We start from the raw sequence: 25,905 nt of genomic DNA on the forward strand, positions 1-25,905 counted from the left end.
CTTGTTTAAAGTGAATGAAAATTTAGGGAGCAGTATCTGTGATGTTTGAAAGAACATCTTTTCTCCAGTGTGTTATGGTCAAACTACAAAGCAGATCTAGCGACCAGCAGATCCATTTGAGAATGAGGTATATCAAGTGGATTAATACTTGTGGGGAAACAGCTGATCCTCATTTTATGATCCCAGCTGGATTACGACTGGACACTTTAGCTCCCTGTCTGAAATCCAGCTTGATTGATCATGATTTGTACTTAACGAATGTGCTGTTCTTTTTCTCTTACTCCAGAAAAACTTGTCTAGTTAATGACAAAACTTCCATACTCCTAGTTCAAAAATCCTATCTCCAAATCAGTGAAAACTCATTTATCAATCTTAACCTGTATTACTGTAATGCAAGATTTTTGGTGAGCAAGAAGTGTTCTAAATCTTTTAAAAATAGAACCAAAGCCTGAAAGGGAAGCTGCAATGGAACCTGAGGTGATTTTTAGCAGTAAACTCCTGAGGGTATGGACTCGGTACATTCCAACAAGGAGGCACTGCAGTGACTACCAAAACCACTATTCCGTAGTTGACAAGGGAGATGGTGAATATAATTATTCAGAGTGTGTTATAATGCAAGGTGAATGAAATGTTCAAGTGAGAACTAGAATGGAAATGACCAGACAAATATGATTGGAGAGAGAGATTTTGAAAATTTGAATGTTACTCAATGTGAATGAGATCCCAAAAATCATCTTTTTAATTATTTTTACTCCATCTGCGGGATGTAGGTATCATTGGCTAGCCAGCATTTGTTGCCCCTTAAGTCCCTTTTGAAATCTTTCCCCTCTCATGTTAAAACTGTGCCCTCTAATTTTAGTTTTTCTGTCTGTCTCTTTCTTTCTGTCTGTCTGTCTATCTGTCTCTTTCTGCACCCCTCAGCCTCCAACACACCAGCGAAAACATCCCCAGTCTATTCAGCCTCTCCCTATAGCTCAAACCCATCAACTCTGGCAACATCCTAGTAAATCTTTTCTGAACCCTTTCAAGTTTCACAACACCCTTCCTATTGCAGGGAGATCAGAGTTGCGCACAATATTCTGATAGTGTCGTAACCAGTATCCTGTACAGCCACAACGTGACCTCCCAACTCCTATTCTTAAATCCACTACCCAATAAAGGCACCTTCACTATTCTATTTACCTGTAACTCCACTTTCAAGGAACCATGAACTTTCACAGTAAGGTCTCTTTGTTTGGCAACACACCCCAGGACCTTTAGTGTTAAGTGTATAAGCCCTGCCTGATTTGCCTTTCCAAAATGGCTAGACTAACATTTATTACTCACTTCTAATTGCCCAGAAAGTCACATTGCTGTGGGTCTGAAGCCACATGTAGGCCAGACCAGGTAAAGATGGCAGTTACCTTCCCTAACGGGCATTAGTCAACCAGATGAGTTTTTTCAACAATCAGCAATGGATTCATGGTCATCGTTGGACTCTTCATTCCAAATGGCTATTGAGTTCAAATTCCACCATCTACTGTGGCAGCATTCAAATCAGATCCCCAGAATATTACCTGGGTCTCTGGATTAACAGTCAATTGGTAATATCAATAGGCCATCACTTCCCCAAGCATTAATTACTACTAATGACCAGTCAATTATAATCATAGATAAATACAAATATGAATTATCAACTTGAACCTTCCTCTTAAACCCCCCAACCACCTGCAGATGTAAACAAACAAGCGTATCTGGATATTATCGGTGGAGAAAAAATAATGAAGAAACACAATTCAGGAGCACCAACCCACAGGAATCAATGAGTGTCTCTTTCACTACTTCCAAGCTCCTCTGATCTTCAATCTCCTCAGTTCTTTTCTGAATGCACAGAGTGGTTGACACATGAATTGTTCAATCTTACAATCACTGGTTTAGAGACGACGACTTATAGAAAATGGGAGGGATTAGCTGTCTTTCAGTTTTTGGATATTTTTAAACCATGACCTCTAATCCCACAAGAGGAAACCTCCTTTTCGCATCCACTTTGTCAAAATCCCTCAGGATCTTGAGTGTTTACTTGTCCCATCTTCCTACCATGAAAAAGTTGACTGTGTTGGGGCACAGTTCAGAGGCAGCAGGCAATCTCTGTTATCTCACTGAAGTGACCCAATATGTTGCCCAATACAAGACAATGAATACTGGAAAATATTTGGTTGTTGGAGACATCACAAATAAGCTGTACTTATCATCACTTGATCAGAAACACAAGTTTAGTACAGTGGTAACTAAACAGTAACCAGGCGGTGAAACTAGATGATCCATCAGGCAGAGCAAGAGGACTAAGCAGGTAGTGCAGGAGTCACCTTTGGCTAGTTCCCTGCAAAACAAATACACCACTTTGACTTTGGGAGGAATGGTATCTGAGGAAAATAACAACAGCCAAATTCATGACACATCACTTGGCTGTACTCCATGGTAGAGTGAGTAAATGTGCGAAGTAACAGGTGATTCAAACCTCATAGCAACAGCTAGACATTTCTGTGCCACAAATGAAATTCCAGGCTGGTATATTGCCCCCTGGGTGCTCGGGTTAAGGATATTGTGGAGCAGCTACATGGCATTCTGGAGTGGGAGGTGAGGGAGTAGGACAGATTGGGAGAATAAGATTGTGGAGCACAAGTTCTCATGACAGAGGAACTGAAGGATATTAGTATTATTTGGAAAGCAGTGTTGAGGAAATTGATGGGATGAAAGGCCAATCAAATGCACAGGGACTAATCATCTCTATCCCAGAGTACTTAAAGATGTGCCCCCAAAACGAAATCTACTGACCGTCATCTTTCGAGATGCTAGACTCTAGAATATTCTAATGGATTGGAGAGTAGCTAATGTAATCCCAATACTTTGGGGGGAGGGGGAAAGGAAGTAGAGAGAAAACATGGAATTGAAGACTGGTTAGCCTGTCATTGGTTGTGGAGAAAATGCAGTAATCCAATATAAAATACGTAATAGCAGAGCATTGAGATAGCAGTGACAGGATTGGATAGAATCAGCATGGATTTAAGAAAGGGAAATCCTGCCTGACAAATGTACTGAAATTTTTCAAGGATGTTACTAGTAGAGTTGATGAGAGGGAACCAGTGGATGTGATTTACTTAGTCCAAAGCCTTCTGAAAGTCTATGTCCCAAATCACAGAATACCCCCTACAGTGTGGAACCAGGCTATTGGACTCATGGAGTCCACACTGCCTCTCTGAAGAGCATTCCACCCTCCTACCCTATCCTATCCCTGTAACCCTGCATTTCCCATGGCTAACCCACATAGCCTGAACATCCCTAAACATTGTGGGGAATTTAACATGGCCAGTCTACCTAGCCTGAATATCTTTGGACTATTGATGAAACTTCAGCACCTAAAAGATACCCAATCAGACATGGGGAGAATGTACATGGGGTTGGGGGTAGTGTACTGATGTTGATACGGAACTGGATTGGCAGGTAGGAAACAAAAAATTTAGGAATAAGCCAGATCTTCTTCTGCAAGGCAAGCAGTTCCTAGTGGGATGCTGCAGGGATCATACTTGGACCCCAGCAATTTTCAATGTATATTAATGATTTTGATGAGGGAGATAAATGTAAAATCTCTCTTTTCACATGATAAAATTGGTTGGGGAGGTGAGCTGTGAGGAGAATTTAGGGTTGCTTCAGTGTGATCTGGATAAGTTGAGGGATGGGCAAGTGCATGACAGATGAAGTATAATGTGGATAGATGTGAGGTCATCCACTTTGGTAAAAACAAAAAAGGCAGATTATTAGCAAGGCAACAGATTGTGAAAGGGAGGTGTTCAACATGGGTATCTTTGCACACCAGCCACTGCAAATAGACATAAGTGCAGAAGGCGGTGAAGAAGGCAAATAATATGTTGGTCTTCATAACAAGAGGATTCAATTGCAAGGGCAGGGATATCTAGCTGCAGCTGTTCAGGGCGTGGGTAAGACCACAGCTAGAGTGCAGTTTTGGTCTCTTCCTCAGAGGAAGAATGTTCTAGCTATGGAGAGAGTACAACAAAAGTTTACCAGACTGATTCCTGGGATAGCAGGCCTGACTTAGAAAGAGAAACCGGATCAGTTAGGTCTATATTCACTGGAGTTTAGATGAATGAGAGGTTCCTAATGACTTCGAAAGTCAGAAAGCACAGTCTGAGGATATGGGGCAATCATGTAGGACTGAGATGAGGAGAAATGTCTTCATCCAGAGAATGGTGAACTTGTCCAGTTCAATGCCACAGGAAGTGATTGAGACTTGAATGTTAAATGATTTCAAGAAGATGTTAGATATTGTTCTCAAAGCTAAAGAGATCCAAGGTCATGAGGAGAAAGTGGGAGTAAGGTACTGAGTTGAGCGATCAGCCATGACATTGAAAGACAGAATAAGCTTGATTGGCTGAATGGCCTTTCATTCCTTTATCATTCAATGTTTCTCTGATATTTTCCCTTCCCTGGGAAATTTTCCAACTTAACTAGCTGAAACATTTCTTTTTGGACGGCATTTGCATCAGAAGGTTTGCTTAAGTACTTGCTGATGCTGTGGGATTGCTTACCTACCATTTTTATTTTCAATATTTTGACTAAATCCTGCAGCACTTGACTCGAGAGGTTAAATTTGTAAAGCATGAATTCATTGTGAAGGTAAATTTACTTTAAATGTCAGAGTTATATATCCATAAAAGTAGCTAACAATGAAAGTAAATCTATATTAAGATATCAGTTTTAATTAGAAACTACAATACACTAATCAATTAAAGAACGTGTCAGTTTTCTACTGTAGACATGCAGAAAGATTTTTTTCTGCGTGGCAACTCTGAATATATAAAATCTGGAGACTGCATACATCTGATCCGTTTTCATATATTACTTTGATAAATGAGGAATGTGTATGGAGTACCCTGCTTCGGAAAATGATTGCCTTTTTGTGAGATGTAATGTGGCCTGATTTTTTACTTTACAGTTGTTTGGAATCCCTAGCATCATGGACCCTCCTAATCATGCCAATCGTAGAGGAGATCAGCAGTCTCCCACAGAAAACTTAAACCACAGCGAAGATGAGCGCAGTCGACAGTTGGAGCGTCTGAGTCGAGAGGAAGCATATTACCAGTTTATCAATGACCTGAGTGAGGAAGACTACCGACTTATGAGAGACAGCAATCTTCTTGGCACCCCAGGTGAGGTAACAGAATTTCTTGGAGAAACAGAGGGTTTTAAAATAAAAGTAGGGAAGAAAGTTCATTTTAAAGTGTCAAAACAGTATGATGTAAAGAAACTTTGTTTTGAGTTATGCTTTACAACTTTGTGAGTAACCCTCAAAGAAATAATGCAAATACATTTCGAAAATGGTAAGTGCTGTCTGATACAATCAAGACTGTCTCATGATATGATCATGGACAAAGGGGAAATGAGGATGAATTCAAATTGATTTATTTTCCCCTCTTGAATCTGAGACAGCCAAATATTGTTTAGATTAGATTACTTACAGTGTGGAAACAGGCCCCTCGGCCCAACAAGTCCACACCGCCCCGCCTAAGAGCAACCCACCCATACCCCTCCATCTACCCCTTACCTAACACTACGGGCAATTTAGCATGGCCAATTCACCTGACCTGCACATCTTTGGACTGTGGGAGAAAACCGGAGCACCCGGAGGAAACCCACACAGACACGGGGAGAACGTGCAAACTCCACACAGTCAGTCGCCTGAGGCGGGAATTGAACCCGGGTCTCTGGCGCTGTGAGGCAGCAGTGCTAACCACTGTGCCACCGTGCTGCCCACGGTGATTTATTCCTTTGCCTTTTTACATTGCTCTCTTAGGTAGGCCAAAGGGTCTTCCCTGAACCGTGGCTTTTGAGTATCAATTTTTTTGAAATAAAGCACAGCAACATCCTTTTTAAGTTGAAATCATAGGTTTAATGAGCAACTGTTTAAAATTCAGGGAATTGCTTTGGGTTCTTCATTCATGTCAATGAATGATTTCTTGTCACATGTATTTTACAGTAAGAATGCATTAAGATACAATGGAAATCTTTCGTTGTCATGATTCAACGCCATTTTGAATAATTTAAGAATAAGGGGGGACAAAATATATAGCTTAAAGAGTCCATCAGTTCTGAGCCAGCTCATCATCATCAATGATGTCTGGAGTGCCATCCTTCCTCCTGCTTCGCCACTACACCAAACCCAACCAACGTCTTAAGCCGCCGATCCTCAGGCACCATATTTTATCACTGGGCCAATTAGTCCTCCACAGCCATCTGCCCTAGACCAACCAACGTCAGAGTCATGTCTCTCACTGCTGGACCCACCTCATCGATGTCGTTGTGATGCCATTTCTCTACTGAATTGCCTCCGGCTCCAGACCCAATCAATGACAAGGTCGCTGATCCTCAGGTGGCATCTTTCATTGCTGGGCCTACCTCCCTTCCAATTCCGATTCCAAGTCCTGTGCTTGTCCCGGAAAAGCAAATCAGCACTCACTCAAGGTTCATGATGGGCCCAATTTCCACTATGCTGGACTCTTGCCGAGCTCAGTTCAAGAGATAAGTTAAAAGTATAGAGGGGAAAAAAAAACCAGAAAAGGGAGGAAATAAAAGAAAAGAACAGCAATCAGAGCCCTTTTTCAGTGCTCTCTTGTTCATCATTAGCGTGCGCGCGCGCGCACACACACTCTCTTGCATGCACCAACATGCAAGATGGAAAGAAACAAGTTACTACTTAGGAATTCATTTTTAAAAAATCAAAAGTGTTGGTGTTAGTTTATATGACTTAAAATCCAGTAATTCACTGTCCAGTTGAGAGCCTGTTTGTTGATATTTTTGTAGCAATATCTTTATAGTAGTAGTTTACAATTCGTATGTCATGGTCTGTATTGGAGTCAGAACTGTAGCAGCATATAGTCACAATAGATAACAGGCCAAGTCTCCACATGTTAGAGGTGTTAATGGACCATCTGGCTTTGGCTTGTAGAAAGTTCTGAAGGGTTTTAGACAGTCACACAATTACAGCAGCCATTTAAGAGTCTGGCAGTATTGTCCAATAGTTCTTAAATAAACAAGAAGCACGAATAGTACATAGTTATAATTTTTCTTCATGCCCTCTGTCCATTGCAATACTGTAGAGTTTTTGTTGAATAGAAACTGAACTGGACCAGCTGTATAAATACTAGCCATAACAGTAGGTCAGAGGTTATGAATCCTGCAGCAAATAACTCCGCTTCTGATTCCCCAAACCTGTTGACTATCTACATGGCACAAGTCAGGAGTGTGATGGAATTCTCCCCACTTAACTGGATGAGTGCAGCTCCAACAACACACAAACTTGTCATCTTCTAGGCAAAACAGCCTGTTTGGCACCACATCCACAAACATCCACTCGTACCATTGATAGTAGTGGCAATAATGAGTACCACCTATAAAGATACACTGCAGAAATTTACCAAGGCTGCTTAGACAGCATCTTCTAAATCTATGGCTAATACTATCCAAAATGGCAAGTGCAACAGATACTTAGGAATACCATCATCTGCAAGTTACCTTCCAAGAGATAGCATCTTAATTTGGTAATATATTTTTTTTTGTGTTACTGAGTCAAAATCTTAACTCCCTCCCTGTCATGATATTGTGGTTGTACTTAGGCCAATGGACTGCAACAGATCAAGAAGACAGCTCACCACTACCTTCACAAGGAATGAACAGTAAATGCTAGCCTAACTCATGATGCCCACATCCTGTGAATGAGTAAACGAAAATGGATTATGCAGATTCCTACTCAACATTGTTCAGTTTGAAGAAGCCAGTAGTGGATGTAACAGTAGCGTTTAAGTTTGAGGAAAAAGAATTTTGAGTGAGAATAAAGCTTGCTAAAATGAACTGGGAATCAAGATAAAAGATTGATAGAAATACAGTGGAAAATGTTTAATGAGATATTTCAGAATCTTATGAAAAAATGCATTCCAATGAGAATTTCTCAGAAGAACTCACCATTCATATCTAACTAAGGAAGTTGAAGATGATATGAACTAAAAGAAAAAGTACGTTTAACCACAATGATGATTGACATGCCAGAAGATTGGACAAAATATAAACAGCAAAGAATGACCAAAAAATTAATAACCTGGGGAAACAGAATGTTTCTTCAGATATTTCAAAGGAAAAAAATTCAGCAAAATGACCTTTGGTCCTTGAGTGTGAAGAATTCATGGAAAATCTACTAATAATGGTGTATGAAATGAACTGATTTTGCGTCTGTCTTCACTGTGGAGGATGCAAATAATATTTCAGACATAATAGTGAATCAGGAGGAAAAATGAAGTGAGGAATTTAAAAACAAGTAAAATCACCAGGGAAAGAGCACTGAAAAATTTATTTTTACAATATTTGACAAGTTCCTTGGCCCTGATAACTTTATCTTAGGGTGTTCTTGGAAGTGGCTGCTGAGAAGGCATTTGTTTTAGTTTTACAAAATTCCCTTAACTCCGGAAAGGTCCTATCAGATGAGGAAAGAAAGCGTGTAACTCCTCTGTTCAAGAAAAGAAAGAGACCAAAAGCGGGGATGCTACAGGTGTTCAGCCTGCATATCATAGAGAAAATACTCACCTCTTGGAGATTATAGTAAGGCACTTCGGAAATCTTAATGCAGTTTGCAGGGTCATTGTGGTTTTATGAACACAAAGTAATGTTTGACTAACTTATTGGCGTCCTTTAAGGACGGACAGGTAAAGCGGATAAAAGAGAACCTGTGGAAGGCACGAGAGAATGTTGTTATGACGTGGGGTAAACCCTTTTGCTAATTTAAGCCAGAGACACACTAAAGGCCATCTCTCGTGGCTTAGTGGTTAGCACTGCTGCCTCACAGCACCAGGGTCCAAGGTTCGATTCCAGCCTCAGGCGACTGTCTGTGTGGAGTTGGCACATTCTCCCAGTGTCTGCGTGGGCTTTCTCCGGGTGACCCACTTTCCTCCCATAGTCCAAAGATGTGCAGGCCAGGTGAATTGGCCATGCTAAATTGCCCATAGTGCAAGGTGCATTAGTCAGAGGGAAATGGGTCTGGGTCGGTTGCTCTTTGGAGGGTCAGTGTGGACTGGTTGGGCCGAAGGGCCTGTTTCCGCACTGTAGGGAATCTAATCTAATCTAATCTCTCCTCATAATCTGTAAAAGTGTGAGTGACAAAGAACTACCAAATCCCACTATTTAAAGAAAAAAATTAACAATTTATTCTTTAACACCAATAAAAAAGAAAGCATTAAACACTGGGTGGCACAGTGGGTAGCACTGCTGCCTCACAGCACCAGACACCCGGGTTCAATTCCCGCCTCAGGCAACTGACTGTGTGGAGTTTGCACATTCTCCCCGTGTCTGCGTGGGTTTCCTCCGGGTGTTCCGGTTTCTTCCCACAGTCCAAAAATGTGCAGGTTAGGTGAATTGGCCGTGCTAAATTCCCTAGTGTTAGGTGAAGGGGTAAATTTAGGGGAATGGGTTTGGGTGGGTTGCGCTTCAGCGGGTCGGTGTGGACTTGTTTGACCAAAGGGCTTGTTTCCACACTGTAAGTAATCTAAACAACTATCTGCATGGCAAATGTCCCTTTGTCTTAATGATTTGTCTACCTCCCACTCTACAACAATATACTGATCCGATTAAACCCCCCCCACCATTGTCCGTTTTAAAAAAAAATTAAATTTCAAAACCAGTCAGCTGTGTCAATTCTCCTCTATCTTCCTAAATAGATTTTTCTGGGATACCCCAAAACATTGCACCTTGTCGTCAAAACAGTAATATTCAAATTTGATTGGATTTTGGTTTCTGGGGGCATAATTTAAACTGGCCAAATTCGAATTTGTTGTGTACCATTGTAACAGCTCAGCTATGTGTTTCCCAGCCAAATGTTGCATTTTTATATTTTTCAGCACATTCTGTGCTTGTTAAGTCCTTGCCAGCTTTCACTCTCAAAGGTACAGTACATGCCTAAAACTTTATAACAACAATGTGCACATCAAAAAATGTTGTCAAATAACAGCTCACAGTGGCAAAATAGAGTAGGTGTTTCTGTCAGGTCTCTCTTTGCCCGCTACCACCTCTCCTCTCCTACCCCCAAACCCCCACCACCACTAAAAAATCCCACTGAGAAAGAACACATGCTTGCACACACATAGCACTATTTTATATTTGCTGGAGTTTATGTGCCCATATCCTGCTTGATTAGATTTTTCTCGTTATTGATTTTTGTTTAAATTTAACTTACAAAAGAAAAATGAAAGCTAAGTGAACTGCTTGTATAAACTGAAATGCCCATTATTATGGGCCCAGTTTATTTGATAACAGGAACATCATGTGAAATAATGCAATATAAAAGGAGTTGTGCACACAGCTAAACAAAAGAAAACAATTTAGACCAAATCGATTGAATAGTGCCTCTCCCTCAAAAAAAAAACAATTGGAACAAGAATAATATCTAGCACACTGGAGCCAAAATTTTTATAAAAACTGATGCTTTCATCAAATGCACTCATTGTCCTTGTATTGGTTTACTAGTTTGAAAAGATTTTAAAACTATTTCAAAAATTCATCATTTCATGTACAGTATATCTGCTACTTTTAAGAATGTTGGGGTTGGGGCATGGGGTGAGCAGGAGCATGAGAAAAGGTGATATATTTTGTACATTTTCCACCATATCAGTATGAGAGCTGCATGAGATAGGAGCAGACAATATTGCCCATTTAAGCCTGCTCCTTTTATTTGATGCAATAATGGCTGATCTATGGCTTCAATTCACACTTTTGCCTGTTTTGTAAGTCCTTTGGTTTCCTGAGAGACCAACAATCTGTCCATACTATCCAGACAATTGACATGTTTCAAAGATTTAATAATCCTTTGAGTGAAGCCATTTGTTCTTAGACTTAAATGACTGTCACCTCGTCACAGGTCTGTACCCTTGTGTTCTTGATTCCCCAGCTAGCAACTGGTATCTATCTATCTGTCAAATTGCTTCTGAATGTGCATATTTCAATGAAATTACCTGTCATTCTTCTGATCTCCAGACAGTGTAGACCCAATTTACATTAGCACTCTATACAGGGGAACCTCGATTATCCGAATATGATTGTCCGAAAGTCGGATTATCCAAAGGAAATCTCCAGGTCCCGATGGAAACGTTACATCAAAGACATGTTTCCAAAATGATCACATCTTTTGTTTACAGTGATTAAACCGGCACCATCTCCAAATGACTGACTGCCCACCCTCTCTCTCCCCACACTTTTCCTGGAGTTCACAGGGGTGAACCCTAAACCCCCGTCCCCAGATAATCTCTCCAACATTGTCCTGTACGGGGCAAACATGGAACCTGTCAAAACGTTGCAGTAAAAGGTTTTGTGTGTGCGTGTGGAGACTTACCTCACAAAAGCCGCAGTAATCTTGATGTTGGTGCACAGTCCAGCTGCCCCAGAGAGGGGGCGGGTTGTACGTGGTTGGGGGGGGGGGCTTGGTGTTGCGTGGGGTGGGGATAGTGTTGCATGGGGTTGGGGGCAGGTGGACAGGATTGGCAGCGAGGGGCTGGTGTTGGTCGGGGCGAGGGTTGATGTTGGGGAAGAGGTGCGGTGTTACATGGGATTGGGGTGTGGGAGCAGTGTTGGATGGGGTTGGTGGCTGGGGGTGTTGTTGCATGGGGTCAGGGGGTGGGCCTTGCACGCTGTATGCTGCTGCTTGTCTCCTGAACAGGGAGCAGACTTTAAAAACTCAGAGCCCCTAAGGAAAGGCATTTAACCGAATAATCAATTATCCGAACAAAAGAGTGCCCACTCATCACCTTCGGATAATCGAGGTTCCTGTGTATAAGACAACCTTCTGGATCATGATTGCGGAGACATCTATTTTATTGTCCTAACAGGCATCTGGTTGTGCTGCTCATTCAGGAACATAGGAACAAAAGTAGGCTATTCAGCTCCTTGAGCTTGCTCCATAATTCAGTGAGAAATTTTCTACAATCTGCCCATTTTGAGAAATATGGTCAAATCTTATAAATTAGGAAATAGTATCTTAGTTGCTGTCTAAATGTTTAACTTCAGATTAACATATTCAACAATATATGGTAAAGTTGCCATAGTCCCAGAGGACCATAGGACTACATTCTCATTAGAGTGGAAGTGAGAGAGATGACTGTTGCTGGGTGATCTTAACCTGAGGATCACAACACCTCATACAAGGGGTGACCTTGAAAAGGTGGAATCTTCATAATAATCTCAAGTGTAGGAATTGAAATTATTTTGCCTACATCACTCTGCATCGCAAACCAGCTGTCCATCCAACTGAGCTAACAGCAAATATATTTCAAGTGAACATACAGACTGTGTCTTGGGCTACTCAAAATATTCAAAACCTGCACATAAACTAGGCCATTCTGCCACTGAATATTTTCTTAAAAGGGACTTGTTCTACTTGTCATTGCTAACTGTTTATATCTAAAATATTTTGTTTCTTCACCTCTTCTAAGTTAATGTTCAGCAGTTACCTAATTTTATCTGATCTGCTCTGGTATGTTATTGTGAAATCACAGCATTGCTGAATTTTTAATGAATCAAAGCTTTTTCCTGCAGCAGTTATGTGATGAAAGTTCATGATATATTGTGACTATTTGGAAACTTGGATTCTAAAGTCAAAGGATCAGCTTTGTTTGATTTTGTATTTCTATATTGATTGGCTTAAGGGGAGTTTTGGTACCTATTGAATCTGAGTGAGGTGTGGGTTGTCTGAAGTTCTGTTGATATGCATCTAAAGAAATCTTTAAATGCCTTGAGATAGAGTTCAGCGCATTGGAAGCACGGGTGAAGAGAAGCATCCTATGACAGAAGAAGTCAGAAAAAAAAATCTATTCAGCAGTTCAGGCAGTATATGCAGGGCGCAATCTGACTGAAAAGGTCTTATAAGTACAGCTTTCTCCTGAACAACAATTGTGGCTGGGGGTGAAATCCAGAAGCTGAAAAATACTAGCGGTATAAAAAAAACTCATGTGTGTTTGCTCTACAAGTGTTTAGAATTCAATAAGAAGAAAGTTTCGGAAATCAATTACAGCACTGTTGTTAGATCTCTAAATTCTAAGCATATGTTACATTCTTCAAGGTCTGTCAAATTAATACATTAATCACCACAGTTATTGGTGGAGCCTCTAACTTTATCTCAGTTTAATATCTATGGTTTTACCCATCACTGCCAAGTGAACTGAAGTAGCTTAAATAGGAATGTAATAGCATTGCAAATGTTTAGTTTGAAAGTTTGCAGTGTCTGTGCAAGCTGAGCCAAAATCTAACTTTGATGTTATATCGAGCTTCTGTATTCGAAGAACATGCGTATGTGAACAGGTCAAGCAGCATCTATGGAGGGAAAGCAGAGTTAATATTTTGGGTCCAGTGATCCTTCTTCAGAATGGTTTTCAGTTTTCCCAGCAATTGCTTTTGTTGTTTCTGATTTTGAGCATTGCGTTCTTTTAAAATTAATATGTTCAATGCTTTCTGTTTTATGGCTGCTTCAGGTGAAATTACAGCAGAAGAGCTACAACAGCGTTTGAATGGCGCAAAGGAGCAATTAACAACACAGAATGCTCTCGGAACCTATGAGCATGAACAAAGTCAGAATCAAGGCAAGTTTTGAGTTTGGAGGTAAATTTATAACTGTAACCTTGATTGGTTTATTTTCAGTTCAGTGGTGCTAAAAGGTAATAGCATAGTATTTCAACACTAATTGTGAGGAAGTCAAGGTCTTTAATTATTCCATGGGGATGGACTTCAGGTTGATAGATTGGAGCGCTCCTTCCAAAGATTTGAAAGGAAATTGATATAGGTATTGAAAATTGAGTGGACAAAGTTGATGGGAAGATATCGTTCCCATTCACAGCTGGCTTGAGAATCCAAGAAAACTAATTTGAAGATAAAAGAACAGAGATTGACATGAGGAGAAATCCGTTTTCAACAGCAAGTGTTTCAGACAAAGAATATGTTGCCTGAGAGTGCTTGGTGGATTCATTTGTTTTTTTGAAGGGAATTGGATAATGATTTGAAGATGATACATTTGGCAAAGCTTCAGAGAAATGGTGAGGCAATTTTCCTGAGATGTTGACATGGACACAATGTTGCCAAATGTACTACTTTCTTGTATATATTCTATGATTCTGTAAGGATTAATAAGTCTAAATTTTGCATATAAGATTAATCAAGAAAAAGGGACGAGTACTCCAGAGACCCTGGCTAATGTTCTGGGAACATTGGTTTGAATCCCATGATGGCAGGTGGTGAAGTATGAATTCAGTATAAAATGTGCAATTATAAATTAGCCTAGTGACAACCATATAACCATTGCTAATTTAAAAAAAAACATGAAAACACCATCTGGTGCACTCATGCCCTTTTCATAGGGAAGAAAATCTGCTACCATTACTTGGATTCCAGACATTTTGATTTATTATTGTCATATCTACCTAGATATAGTGAAAAGGTTTTTGTTTTGCATGTAGTACAGGCAGATCATACCTTATAAAGTACACTCTGTCAGTAGAACAGGGTTGAAGAATACAACGTTATGGCTGCGGAGAAGGCGCACAAATAGATCAACATGTAAATTTAATATTTGAGAGGTCCATTCAGAAGTCTGATAACACGGGGGAAAATGCTGTTCTCGAATCTGTTTGTATGTGTGTTTAAGCTTTTATATCTTCTACTGGATGGAAGACGTTGGAAGAGATTATAACCAGGGTGACAGGGGTCTATGATTATGTTGGCTGTATTAATGGAATCCATGGATGGAAGGTTAGCTTGCATAATGGACTGGGCTGTGTTCACAACTCTCTAGTTTCTTATGGTCCTGGGCAGAGCAGTTGCCATGCAAAGTATTGGATCTGGATTGAATGATTTCCGTGATGCATCTATAAAAATTAAGAGTCGTTATGGACATGCTGAATTTTCTCAGCCTCCTGAAGAAGTAGAGGCATTACCGAGCTTTCTTGACCAGACCATCAATGTGGGTGGAACAGGACAGACTGTTGGTGCAAAAGATGAACCTGAAAGTTTTGCAAGCACCTTCAGCCGGATGTGCAAAGTAGACTATCATTCTCCTAAGGTCATTCAAAAGATTCCAGACTTCAACTGATTCAATTCACTACATGTAATTTCAAGAAATTGCTGAAAACCCGGTTTACAGATATTACAGAGGGTGAGAGTCCTGACAACTCCAACACTCTTTCTGAAGACTCGCCAATATCACTAATGCTGTTAGTTTCACCAGGGCCAGTTGGCTCCAGTTCTCAGTACAGCCTTCGTTCAAACGTGGTTAAAAGAGCTGCTCTCCATAAGTGAGGGGGGAGACTGACTACTCTTGACATCAAGGAGCCTTCGCAAAACTGGAGTCAATGGGAATTGAAGGTCGGGGTGGCAAAATGTTGGCTGGAGCCATTCCAGCATAAAGGAAGCTGGTAGTGATCACTGGCAGTAAATCATCACAGCCTCCGAACACCATTGGAGGATTTCCTCATTGTGGTCTAGAACCAATCATCCACAGCTACTACATGAATGACCTTCTCTCCACCATAAAGTCAGATGTGGGGATGTTTGCTGGTTGTGACCAGTATCTCTCAATTTGTGACCCCTCAGACAGTGGTACATTTTGTGTCCATATTGGTCTGATAAAAAGCAGGTAATATTCATGGTACATAAGTGCCAGGCAATGATCAAGTCAAGTAACAAGTAAAGAATTTAGCTGTTGCCCCTTACATTCAATGGCATGATCATCACTGATTTTCCCAATCTTTAACATCCTGAAACTTAACATTGGCCAGAAAATGAAATGAACCAGCCTTATAAATGGTGAAGAAAGCATTTGGTATGCTTTCCTTTATTGGTCAGTGCATTGAGTATAGGAGTTGGGAGGTCATGTTGCAGCTATACAGGACATTGGTTTGGCCACTGTTGGAATACTGCATGCAATTCTGGTCTCCCTGTTATTGGGAAAAATGTTGTGAAACGTGAATGGATTCAGAAAAAATTCATACGGCTGTTGCCAGAGTTGGAGGGTTTGTGCTTTAGGGAGAGGCTCAATAGACTGGGGCTGTTTTCCCTGGTGTATCGGAGCCTGAGGGGTGATCTCATAGAGGTTTATAAAATCATGAGGGACGTGGATAGGGTAAGTAGACAAGATCTTTTCCTTGGGTTGGGGAAGTCCAAATCTAGAGGGCGTAGATTTAGGATGAGAGGGGAAAGATTGAAAAGGGACCCAAGGGGTAAAGTTTTCATGCAGAGGGTGGTATATGTGTGGAATGAGCTGCCAGAGGAACTGGTGAGGCTGGTACAATTAAACATTAAAAAGGCATCTGGATGGTATATGAATAGGAAGGGTTTAGAGGGTTATTGGCCAAATGCTGGCAAATGGGACTAGATTTATTTAGGATATCTGGTTGGCATGGACGAGTTGGTCCGAAGGGCCTGATTCCATGCTGTGCATCTTTGACTCTATGATGTGCTGTATTGGTGACCTGATCATTACTTTAAAATAGGCCAAATGCTTTCATAATGGGATCAGCACACTTGCAACAAAGGCTTAAAGGCCACACTGGCATACAATAATCTATTATGAGAAGATAATGTTTATAATTATTGTATGGTGTTTACACCTCTTAGATAAATGCAACACATTTGTTGTAGAACATAAACAGTGCAGTACAGTACAAGCCCTTTCAGCCCTCTGTTGTGCCAGCCTTTTATCCTACTCTAAGATCAGACAAGCCTATGTACTCTTTATTGTACTATCTTTCATGAGCCTATCTAAGAGTCGCATAAATATTCCTAATATATCTGTCTCTACTACCACACGCACCACGCTGTGTAAAGAACCTCCTTCTGACATCTCCCCAAAACCTTCCTCCAATCACCTTAAAATTATGTCCCTTGTGATAGCCATTTCTGCCCTGGTAAAAAGTGGCTGTCCACTCTACCTATGCCTCTGGTCATCTTGTACACCTCTGTTATCAAGTCACTTCTCATCAATCTTCATTCCAATGAGAACAGCCCTAGCTCCCTCAACCTTTCTTCATAAGACATGCCCTCTGGTCCAGGTATTATCCTGGTAAATCTCCTCTGCACCCTCTTGAAAGTTTCCACATCTTTTCTGTAATGAGGCGACCAGAACTGAACGCAGTATTCCAAATGTGGTTTTACCAGAGCTCTATTGAACTGCAGCATAACTTCATGGCTCTTAAACTCAATCCCCCTGCTAATGAAAGCCAACACACCATACGCCTTCTTGACAACCCTATCAACTTGGGTGGCAACTTTGAGGGATCTATGGACATGGACCCCAAGATCCTTCTGTTCCTCCAGAACATCAAGAATCCTGCCTTAAACCTACATTTTGCATTCCAATTCACCCTTCCAAAGTGAATTACTTCACATTTTTCCAGGTTGACCTTCATCTGCCACTTATCGGCCCAGTTCTATACCCTGTCAATGTCCTGTTGGAACCTAAACAGCCCTCCAACTCCACCAACCTTGGTGTCATCGGCAAACTTACTAACCCATCCTTCGACTTCCTCATCCAAGTCATTTATAAAAATCACAAAGAACAGAGGTCCCAGAACTGATCCCTGCAGAACACCATTGGTCACTAAGCTCCAGGCTGAATACTTTCTATGTGCCAGCCAATTCTATATCCAGACAACCAGATTTCCTTGTATCCCATGCCTCCTTCCTGAAAGAGCCTATCATGGGGAACCTTATTTTAATGCCCTGCTAAAATCCATGCAGGCCACGTCCACTGCTCTACCTGCATCAATGTGTTTTGTCACATCCTCAAAGAATTCATTAAGGTTTGTTAGGCATGACCTGCCTCTCTCAAAGCCATGCTGACTATTTCTAATCAAACTATGGTTTTCCAAGTAATCATAAGTCCTGTCTCCAGTACTTTTTCCACCACAGATGTAAGACTGACGGGTCTATAATTCCCAGGATTATCCCTGTTGCTTTTCTTGAACAAGGGAATAACGTTTGTCACCCTCCAATCATCTGGCACTACTCCAATGGACAATGAGGGCCCAAAGATCATTGCCAAAGGTGCAGTAATCTCTTCCCTCGCTTCCTGTAGTAACCCAGGGTATGTCCTGTCTGGTCCAGAGGGTTTATCTATCCTTAATTTTTCAAAATTTTCAGCACATCCTCCCTTCTAACATCAACCTATCCTAGCATATCCCTTTCGTGCTGTTCTCAGAAATGTCAAGGTCACTCTCAGTATTGAATACTGAAGCAAAGTATTCATTTAAGGACCTCCCCACCTTCCTCTGACTCCAGGCACAAGTTCCCTCCACAATCCCTGATTGGCCATCCCCTTGTTCCTCACAAGTGTAGAACGCCTTAGGGTGTTCCTTAATCCTACTTGGTAAAGTTTTTTTCATGCCCCCTTCGAGCTCTTCTAAGTCCATTCTTTAGTTCCTTCCTGGCTACTGTGTAACCCTCAAGTGCTGTCTGATCCTTGCTCCCTCAACCTTAAGTAAGCTTCCTTCTTCCTCTTGACTAGATGTTCCACATTCCTTGTCACCCAAGGTTCTTTCAACTTACCATCCCTTTCTTGCCTCAGTGCTGGACAGGCTTGTCCTACTATCAGCAAGTGCTTCCTAAACAACCTTCACATTTCTGTCATGCATTTCCCTGAGAAGATATGTTCCCAATTTAGGTACCCCAATTCCTGCCTAATAGCATTGTAATTCCCCCTCCCCCAATTAATTACTTTTTTCATATTGTCTGCTCCTATCCCTCTCCATGAGCATAGTAACAGTAAGGGAGTTGTGATCACAATCACTGAAATGCTATCCTACCTTTGGCGGTTTTTGTGATCTGTTTGGAAATGATGCCTAATTCTTCCCAATCCTTTCTAAGTGATACCTTAATTTGGCTCTTCATTGATAAGTACCCAATTTCTGACCCTTCTCAAATATATGCAAGTTTCAAGATTTATTGCATGAAATGTATATTGCAGTAAGAACTGCAACACAGAATTGAACAATTACAAGCTTTTTTGTAGATTAATTGCTGGTTTTCCAACAAGATGGCCCCCTGGGATTCACCTGTTATATCTACAGTGTGTTTGTTTGATTTTAGTAGCCTTGCACACTGCAAAAGAGAAAACTATAAATAATTGGATTTGGAAATGAAATAGAAAATGCAAAGCACAGTTTATTTTCTCTTTCTATATGTTGATAGGCCAGCTGTGTATGTATTTATTTCTGGTTGATAAGTTGCAGTTTAGTTTTAAGTCATGATGAACTAATGCTGAGACATCTAATCCTGAAGTATTGTGTTATGAAGCAGTGAAGTATCTCATTTGACACCACCTGTTCACAATATGAAAATGTGCATATGATTTCATCATCAATCAAGCTAGGTTTTAGTCTTATAGTATTTTGAAGAATGCATATTGTTTTACCAATAATGAGATATAATTATGTATTTTTTAAAATTAGAAATATGTTATATATGAGCAGCAAGGTAAGAAAATTTTACTGGAAAATTTAACATAATGTATTTTGTTTCCCTGTATAGGCTCTGATACACCAGGAGAAAGTTCCAATAGTGATTCCCTTCTTGAGTGGCTTAACACATTCAGGCGTACAGGAAATGCAACCCGCAGTGGACAGAGCGGAAACCAGACATGGAGAGCTGTTAGTCGGACAAACCCCAACAGTGGCGAGTTTCGCTTCAGCTTAGAAATTAATATTAATCATGAGCATGATGCTGGCAATGGTCAAACTTTGGACACATCTACACTAGAAAATAGGGACAGAAATGTAGAAGGTGCTCAACTCCTAAGTTTATTAACTCCTGTTGCTAGTCGTACAAGAAGTCACACTCGCGCCCACATGCAAGTGACCAATTTTGAAAGTAATTTTGGAGGCACAGTGAGAGTTGAAGAACTTGAAACCATGCAAGTTCCTCCACCTTCAACTCAAAGGAGTTTCAGAAGTGCATCTATTGAAAGATCCACAGGTAGGCTAAGGCAACGGAGACCAAGCACTAACCGACGAGCTGTTTTAAGTGCAGCAGTTGACCAACAAATAGGAAGACGAAGAGCAGGGCGACATAGTATTCGAAGAATACAGGAAGAGGAACAGGAACGTCGAAGTGACCCTGCAGAGTTGCAAAGACATAGTGTTCCAACTACTGTTAGAGAGAGTCGTGCACGACGGCACACTGAACAACGTAGATCTTCCAGGAATTTTCAAAACCAACGGAGTCGTTCACCCATACATAGAACAAGTGTTCCTGTAAGTTCTTCGGATAGGTCTTCTTCCCAGCAGGATGATTATTTACAACCAAGACAAAGCACTAGAAGGCAACGAACAATGGACCAATCAACCATGACAACTGAGGAACTGCAGGCTGTCAGTAGCAATCCTTCCCTGCAGTCAACAGCTGGTGGAATGCTTAGACAGCAAGTTGTGGATGACGGAGATGTAAACCATCCCAGTGGATCCTCTGTAGCTGTTCGAAGGCACCCAACTATTATGTTAGATCTTCAGGTTAGAAGGATACGTCCTGGAGAAAGTAGAGATCGTGACAGTATTGCTAACAGAACTCGATCTCGTGTCCGAATGGCAGAAAATACAGTGACCTTTGAAAGTGACAGTGGCGGTTTCCGCCGTACTATCTCACGGTCTGAACTTGCAGGTATTAGGACTTACGTTAGCACTATCCGTATACCTTTACGTAGGATATCTGAAACTGGGCTAGGTGAGCCATCATCCATAGCCTTAAGGTCAATACTTCGTCAGATTATGACAGGATTCGGTGAACTAAGCTCTTTAATGGAAAATGATTCCGATTCTGAACTTAACCAAAGAGTTCAGCAGAACCAGTCTGAGAGGTCTGATTCAGTAAGCTCGCAGATTAGTCCGGATAGCAATCTCTTAAATTTAAATAATGAATCAACTGACATATTAACAGGAGATCGATCAGAAAGTGAACAAATGAACGAAAGCATGCAGAATGAAACCCTTGACAATGCTGTTGAAAGCCAAGAAACAAGACAAAGTCGAGACACAAATAGTTTAGTAGAAAATGGTACCCTGCCGATCTTGCGGCTTGCTCACTTCTTTTTGTTGAATGATGATGAAGAAGACGAGCGCCAGAGGGGTTTGACCAAAGAACAAATTGACAATCTTTTGACCCGGAATTATGGAAATGTTAGTGCAGAAAATGAAGTCAGCAAAACCTGCAGTGTATGTATTAATGATTATGCAGTTGGGAACAAGCTTAGAAGGTTGCCTTGTGCGCATGAATTTCATATTCATTGCATTGACCGTTGGCTTTCTGAAAACTCCACCTGTCCTATTTGTCGACAGCCTATTTTGGGCTCCAGTAATTGACTGACTTGAGAGGGAGTATACAGCATCCTATCCATTTTGGAAACTTTAAAGCACTAAAAATCTGAGTTATAGGAATTTGTAAAACAAATGTTATAGATTCTATTATAGAACCATGAAATACATTCTTATTGCTTCTTGCTGAAGCTTTATTTTTTTAGACTTTTTTTTTGTTAAGCTGAGCACTTTGTCATTGGAATGATTGGAACTGAAAAGTGAGCCAAGCAGAAGTATATAATTGTACATGATTAATCATATCTAACACATTTGTAGATGCAATTATGGTTTATAGTGTGCTCTTTTTGTTACAGGATAACAGTGCAAATTAACATAAGGCAATTGTCGTTCAGGTCCTACTGATAGTACAAATCATCTGATGGGTAGAATTAAATTGCCCTTGATCATTGTTTATGATATACAAGATGAAACTTTACAGATTGATAAAATAAGCTTGGTATTCTGCAAATAAAAAAAACACATTTACAACAGAATAGACTGATTTTTCTGCCAAATTACAATGAGACTTCTGATATTTACCAACAGCACTATTAAGATTAGTCAAAAATTTAAAGAATCATTTGATATGTGTTTTGCTATTATGGGTCTATAAATGCAATATTTATTCCATTGTCTCTTGTCTTCCCTGCCCCCATCCACCTGCCCTGATCATTACCATACAAATATTCTTCCCTCCATGCCTGAAAGTATCTTCACTTTATGAATTTTTGCTGTAAGTTGGGCAAACTTGGTCACCCAAGTTATGTCACTAAAAGAGTTATGTCAAATTTTCTGATGGTTCCTGAAGTCACTGATGAAAGTTTAACATGATTTTCCAAATTAATCTGCCCAATTTAGCACTTGAGCATCTTGAGTATAAGGGGCAGTTTGCAAGTCGTGATTTGGTGAGGCACTGTGTTTTCCTTCGCAGTTTCATGAGTTCCTGGAAAAAGAACCTTTCCTTGCTAATGGATTTTTGTTTGATTGAAGTGGGATGCATAAAATCCAACAAAGCCAGATGTGTGGGTGCCAGGAAATGGTAGATTGGTATGATGGTTAGCTTTTTGGCCAGTTAGTTGTCCACTGAAAGCTAACATGCAGATACAACTAGCATTAAGGCAAGTGATTTGTTGGCCATTATTTCAACCAGGTTTGACTTTGAGGGAAAGATGTCTTACGACAATTATATAAAGCTTTGGTAAGACCAGATTGAGTATTGTGTAGCATTTTGGACTCTGTCCTTGGAAAGATATATTTGCCATAAAGGGATGTTGAAAAGGTAAATTCAAATGTTGGAGGTCAAAGAGAAACAAAGATGCCTTGAAATGGTTCCACTCTCTTCGGTAAGTAGGAGTCTGACTGGAATGTTACATTAATTGGCCATTTTCTGGTGCCGTTGCTTTTCCTTCCCACTGAGTAGTCCAGGCTCAGATAAGGCTCTTTAATGTCTGCGAAGGTAGTTCCATCCTAATTTCTTGGTACAGCATTTGAAACTTCAGCATTTAAGAAGTGGACATTTTCTAAAGGGTCTGTAAAGCAATTTTCATTTATAATAAGGACATTATTCTCCTTCAGCTGGCCTGCAAGTGTTGCTGCTGGTTGAATCTTTGATTTGTCTAATAATTAGTTTTGCATCTTTGTATCAGTAGTATGTTTGTATAAAAGTGGAAGTATTGGACGTTTTTTTTTTAAAATGACTAAATTTACTCCTCAGGATAAGATTCACATAGGTTTAATAGATGTGATCTCTGAATTTGAGGGTACATTTTTCACCCAAGTGTATGAATTTTTCAAAACGTTTACGATGGCATTGTAAATGGACAACAGTTACCTTTTACAAAATACATTTAACTGTTTAAAAGCCTCTTTCTACAGAATTAAAAATAACTTTATAATGTTCTAAAGATCAGTTTGTCTTAATTTTCTTTTGGTGCATATCCACGCTACAAAATGTGCTTAAATATAGAAAGTTGCCCCTTCAGTGATTTAACATGTCAACACCCAATAATTCTTCATTCTAAATGTAACTTTTTGTGGAGAAATTGAAAAAAAATGTAAAATGCACTTGAATATATTCCATGAAGTTTTCCTGTGAAACCAAATACTCTTATATACATTGAAAGTAGTTAGTTTCTGCAAACTTTGGATTGTCTTATATTACTTTTGTTAATTTTTAAACTTTGTAATTTTTCATGGTAATTATTTAATCTGAGTTACTTCAAAAATAGTTCAGCTAAAAATTAAAAGAAAATGATGAATTTCACCTCAAAGAAACACTCAGTTTCTTTAGTCTTTGGATAGGTTTTATGACAGTCATACATATTTGTGATTTGAAGTTTCTTCCTAATTATTTTACCTATGGCAATGTTTCTCAGGTGCTGAGAAAACTTGGCTGTCACTGTAAACAGTACAAGACAAAATACTGGAAGGCGAGAGCATTTCAGCTGTTTTTTGCCTTTGCTATGATGTATTGCCCTGGCTATATCTTGGTCTTGGCTATCTATTGTGTTATGTTGCTCAGCATTTATGTTTGGAAGACCACATTGTGTTGTTTAAAACCATCTCCTTTCATGATACTTACCAATTCTAGTAACTTAATGTTTGTCTGGGAGTTTAATGCTGATTAACTCTGCGATTTTGTTTCCCTTCCCCCATTCAATAGTGCCTCAGGACCATAATGGTAAGATTACCTGGCAACAGAGAAGGAATCAACTGGGACCTTCTGTATCTTTAGTTTAATACCAGGTTGCTTTAGTACTGTACATATTCCTTCTCCGAGGCACACACAAATGGTTGACAGTTAGATTTCACATTGTTGATCTCTTTCTCCTAATTTTCACTTATGCTGTCAATATGCGCTTTCACCTATAAGCATGGCAAATGTTCAATCTAAATGTGAGTCTTCAATCAGGAGATTGTCAATCAATGAAGCATTTTTTTCCATTATTATAAACATTTGAATTGGCATTATACATATTCTGTTTCCCAGGCAGTTAACTAATCCAAGAACCCTGCTGTACATGTTTTTGGTCATGAGTTTAGCTTCTTTTACTTCAGATTCCATTCATATAACAAATATACACTGGTATAGCGGAGCATAAAAAAGTGATATTTAATCAGTTGCCTGAAAGGAAGTACAGAATTGCCTGTTTTGTGCCCAGGCCAAAATTGAAGATTCAAGATCAATCCTTACCTTCCACACTCGTGTTCCACAATAGGTGGCATTCTCTCTCGCTTATTATATTACATCAAGATTGTAATTTGAGCATCATGGTTGATACTGGTTTAATGTAACTGTAACTACAGGCAAATAGTTAAATATTTATAACTTGCATTCACATTTCAGAAGCAGCGTTCATTATACATGCATTCAGAACAGCATTGAATGGTTGCAATGGTGTGAAGCAATGCATTTTTTAAAAAAATGCTTATGAATATTTTCAGGATGTCAACCAGTAACTAGTGGTGTTCCACAGGGATTAGTGCTGGAGCCACAATTATGTATGATTGTATATTGATGACTTGGATGAGGAAAGTGTACAAAAGTCATGTTTTCAGATGACAATAATAGATGAGAAGTCAAGTAGTGAGGATGGCACAGTCTGGTCTGCAGAGGGATAAAGAGGCCAAGTAAGTGAGCAAAAACTTGGCAGATGAAATAGAATATGAGGGAATGTGAGGTTATGTACCATAGCAGGAAGAACAAGAAGCTGAATGTTATTTGAAAGGAGAAAGAAAGCAGAAAGCCAAAGAACAGAGGGACTTAGGAGTCATCCATTAATCAAAAAGCGAGCACCCAGGTTCAGTTGGTAATAGGGAAGACAATTGGAATGTTGACCTTTATTTAACAGGGAATGGGATGTACAAGTATGGAGTTTTTGTGGAAATTATACAAGGCAGTAGTCAGACCACAGCTGGAATGGTGTGAACAGTTTAGGGCCCCTTATAAAGGACATGTTTATAGGCTTTGGAGGCAGTCCAGAGAAGGTTCACTCAGCTGATTCCTATAGAATGACAATGTCCGTTGGGGAGAGATTGAAGAGATTGGGACTGTACTGGTTAAAATACAGAAGAATGAGAGGCATCCTTATTGAAACATACAGGTTTCTTAGAGGACTTCAATGAAGAATGTTGTTTCTCCTGTACAAGAGCCTTGGCCCAGAGGCCATAACTTCAGAAGAAGGGAATGCTCATTTAAGACAGAGAAGTGAGAAGGAATTTCTTCTCTCAGAAGGTGGTACATCTTTATCACAAAGGGTTGCAGGGTTGGATCGTGAATGATATTCAAGGCTAATATAGATGTTTTTACCTCTGCCCATAATTAACACCAGTACCATTTTTAATGCATTCATGGATGTGGGCATTGCTGGCAAGGTCAGCATTTGTTCCCATCCCTAATTACGCAATGGGCAGTTAAAAGTCAACCATATTGCAGTAGCTATGGAGTATTTTTATCCTTTTAATAGGATGTGAGCATTGTTAGCAAGGCCCA

The 25,905-nt window shown here is 40.1% G+C and overlaps 1 protein-coding gene across 2 annotated transcripts in view; it reads left to right on the forward strand.

Moving 5' to 3' along the window:
- Positions 1-23,483, forward strand: part of rnf6 (ring finger protein (C3H2C3 type) 6) — a 52,123-nt gene extending 28,640 nt beyond the window's left edge. The window contains exons 4-6 of one of the 2 annotated variants that reach the window (XM_072577322.1): positions 4,991-5,204; positions 13,554-13,661; positions 19,597-23,483. In XM_072577322.1, coding sequence (XP_072433423.1) covers positions 4,991-5,204; positions 13,554-13,661; positions 19,597-21,419 — 2,145 coding nt within the window. In that variant the 3' untranslated portion in view covers positions 21,420-23,483. The remainder of the gene's footprint in view (positions 1-4,990; positions 5,205-13,553; positions 13,662-19,596) is intronic. The other variant, XM_072577323.1, reaches the window with a different exon arrangement.
- Positions 23,484-25,905: the final 2,422 nt, after the last annotated feature.

The sequence above is a fragment of the Chiloscyllium punctatum genome, chromosome 9 (assembly GCF_047496795.1).
Source record: "Chiloscyllium punctatum isolate Juve2018m chromosome 9, sChiPun1.3, whole genome shotgun sequence".
Classification (NCBI taxonomy): domain Eukaryota; kingdom Metazoa; phylum Chordata; class Chondrichthyes; order Orectolobiformes; family Hemiscylliidae; genus Chiloscyllium; species Chiloscyllium punctatum.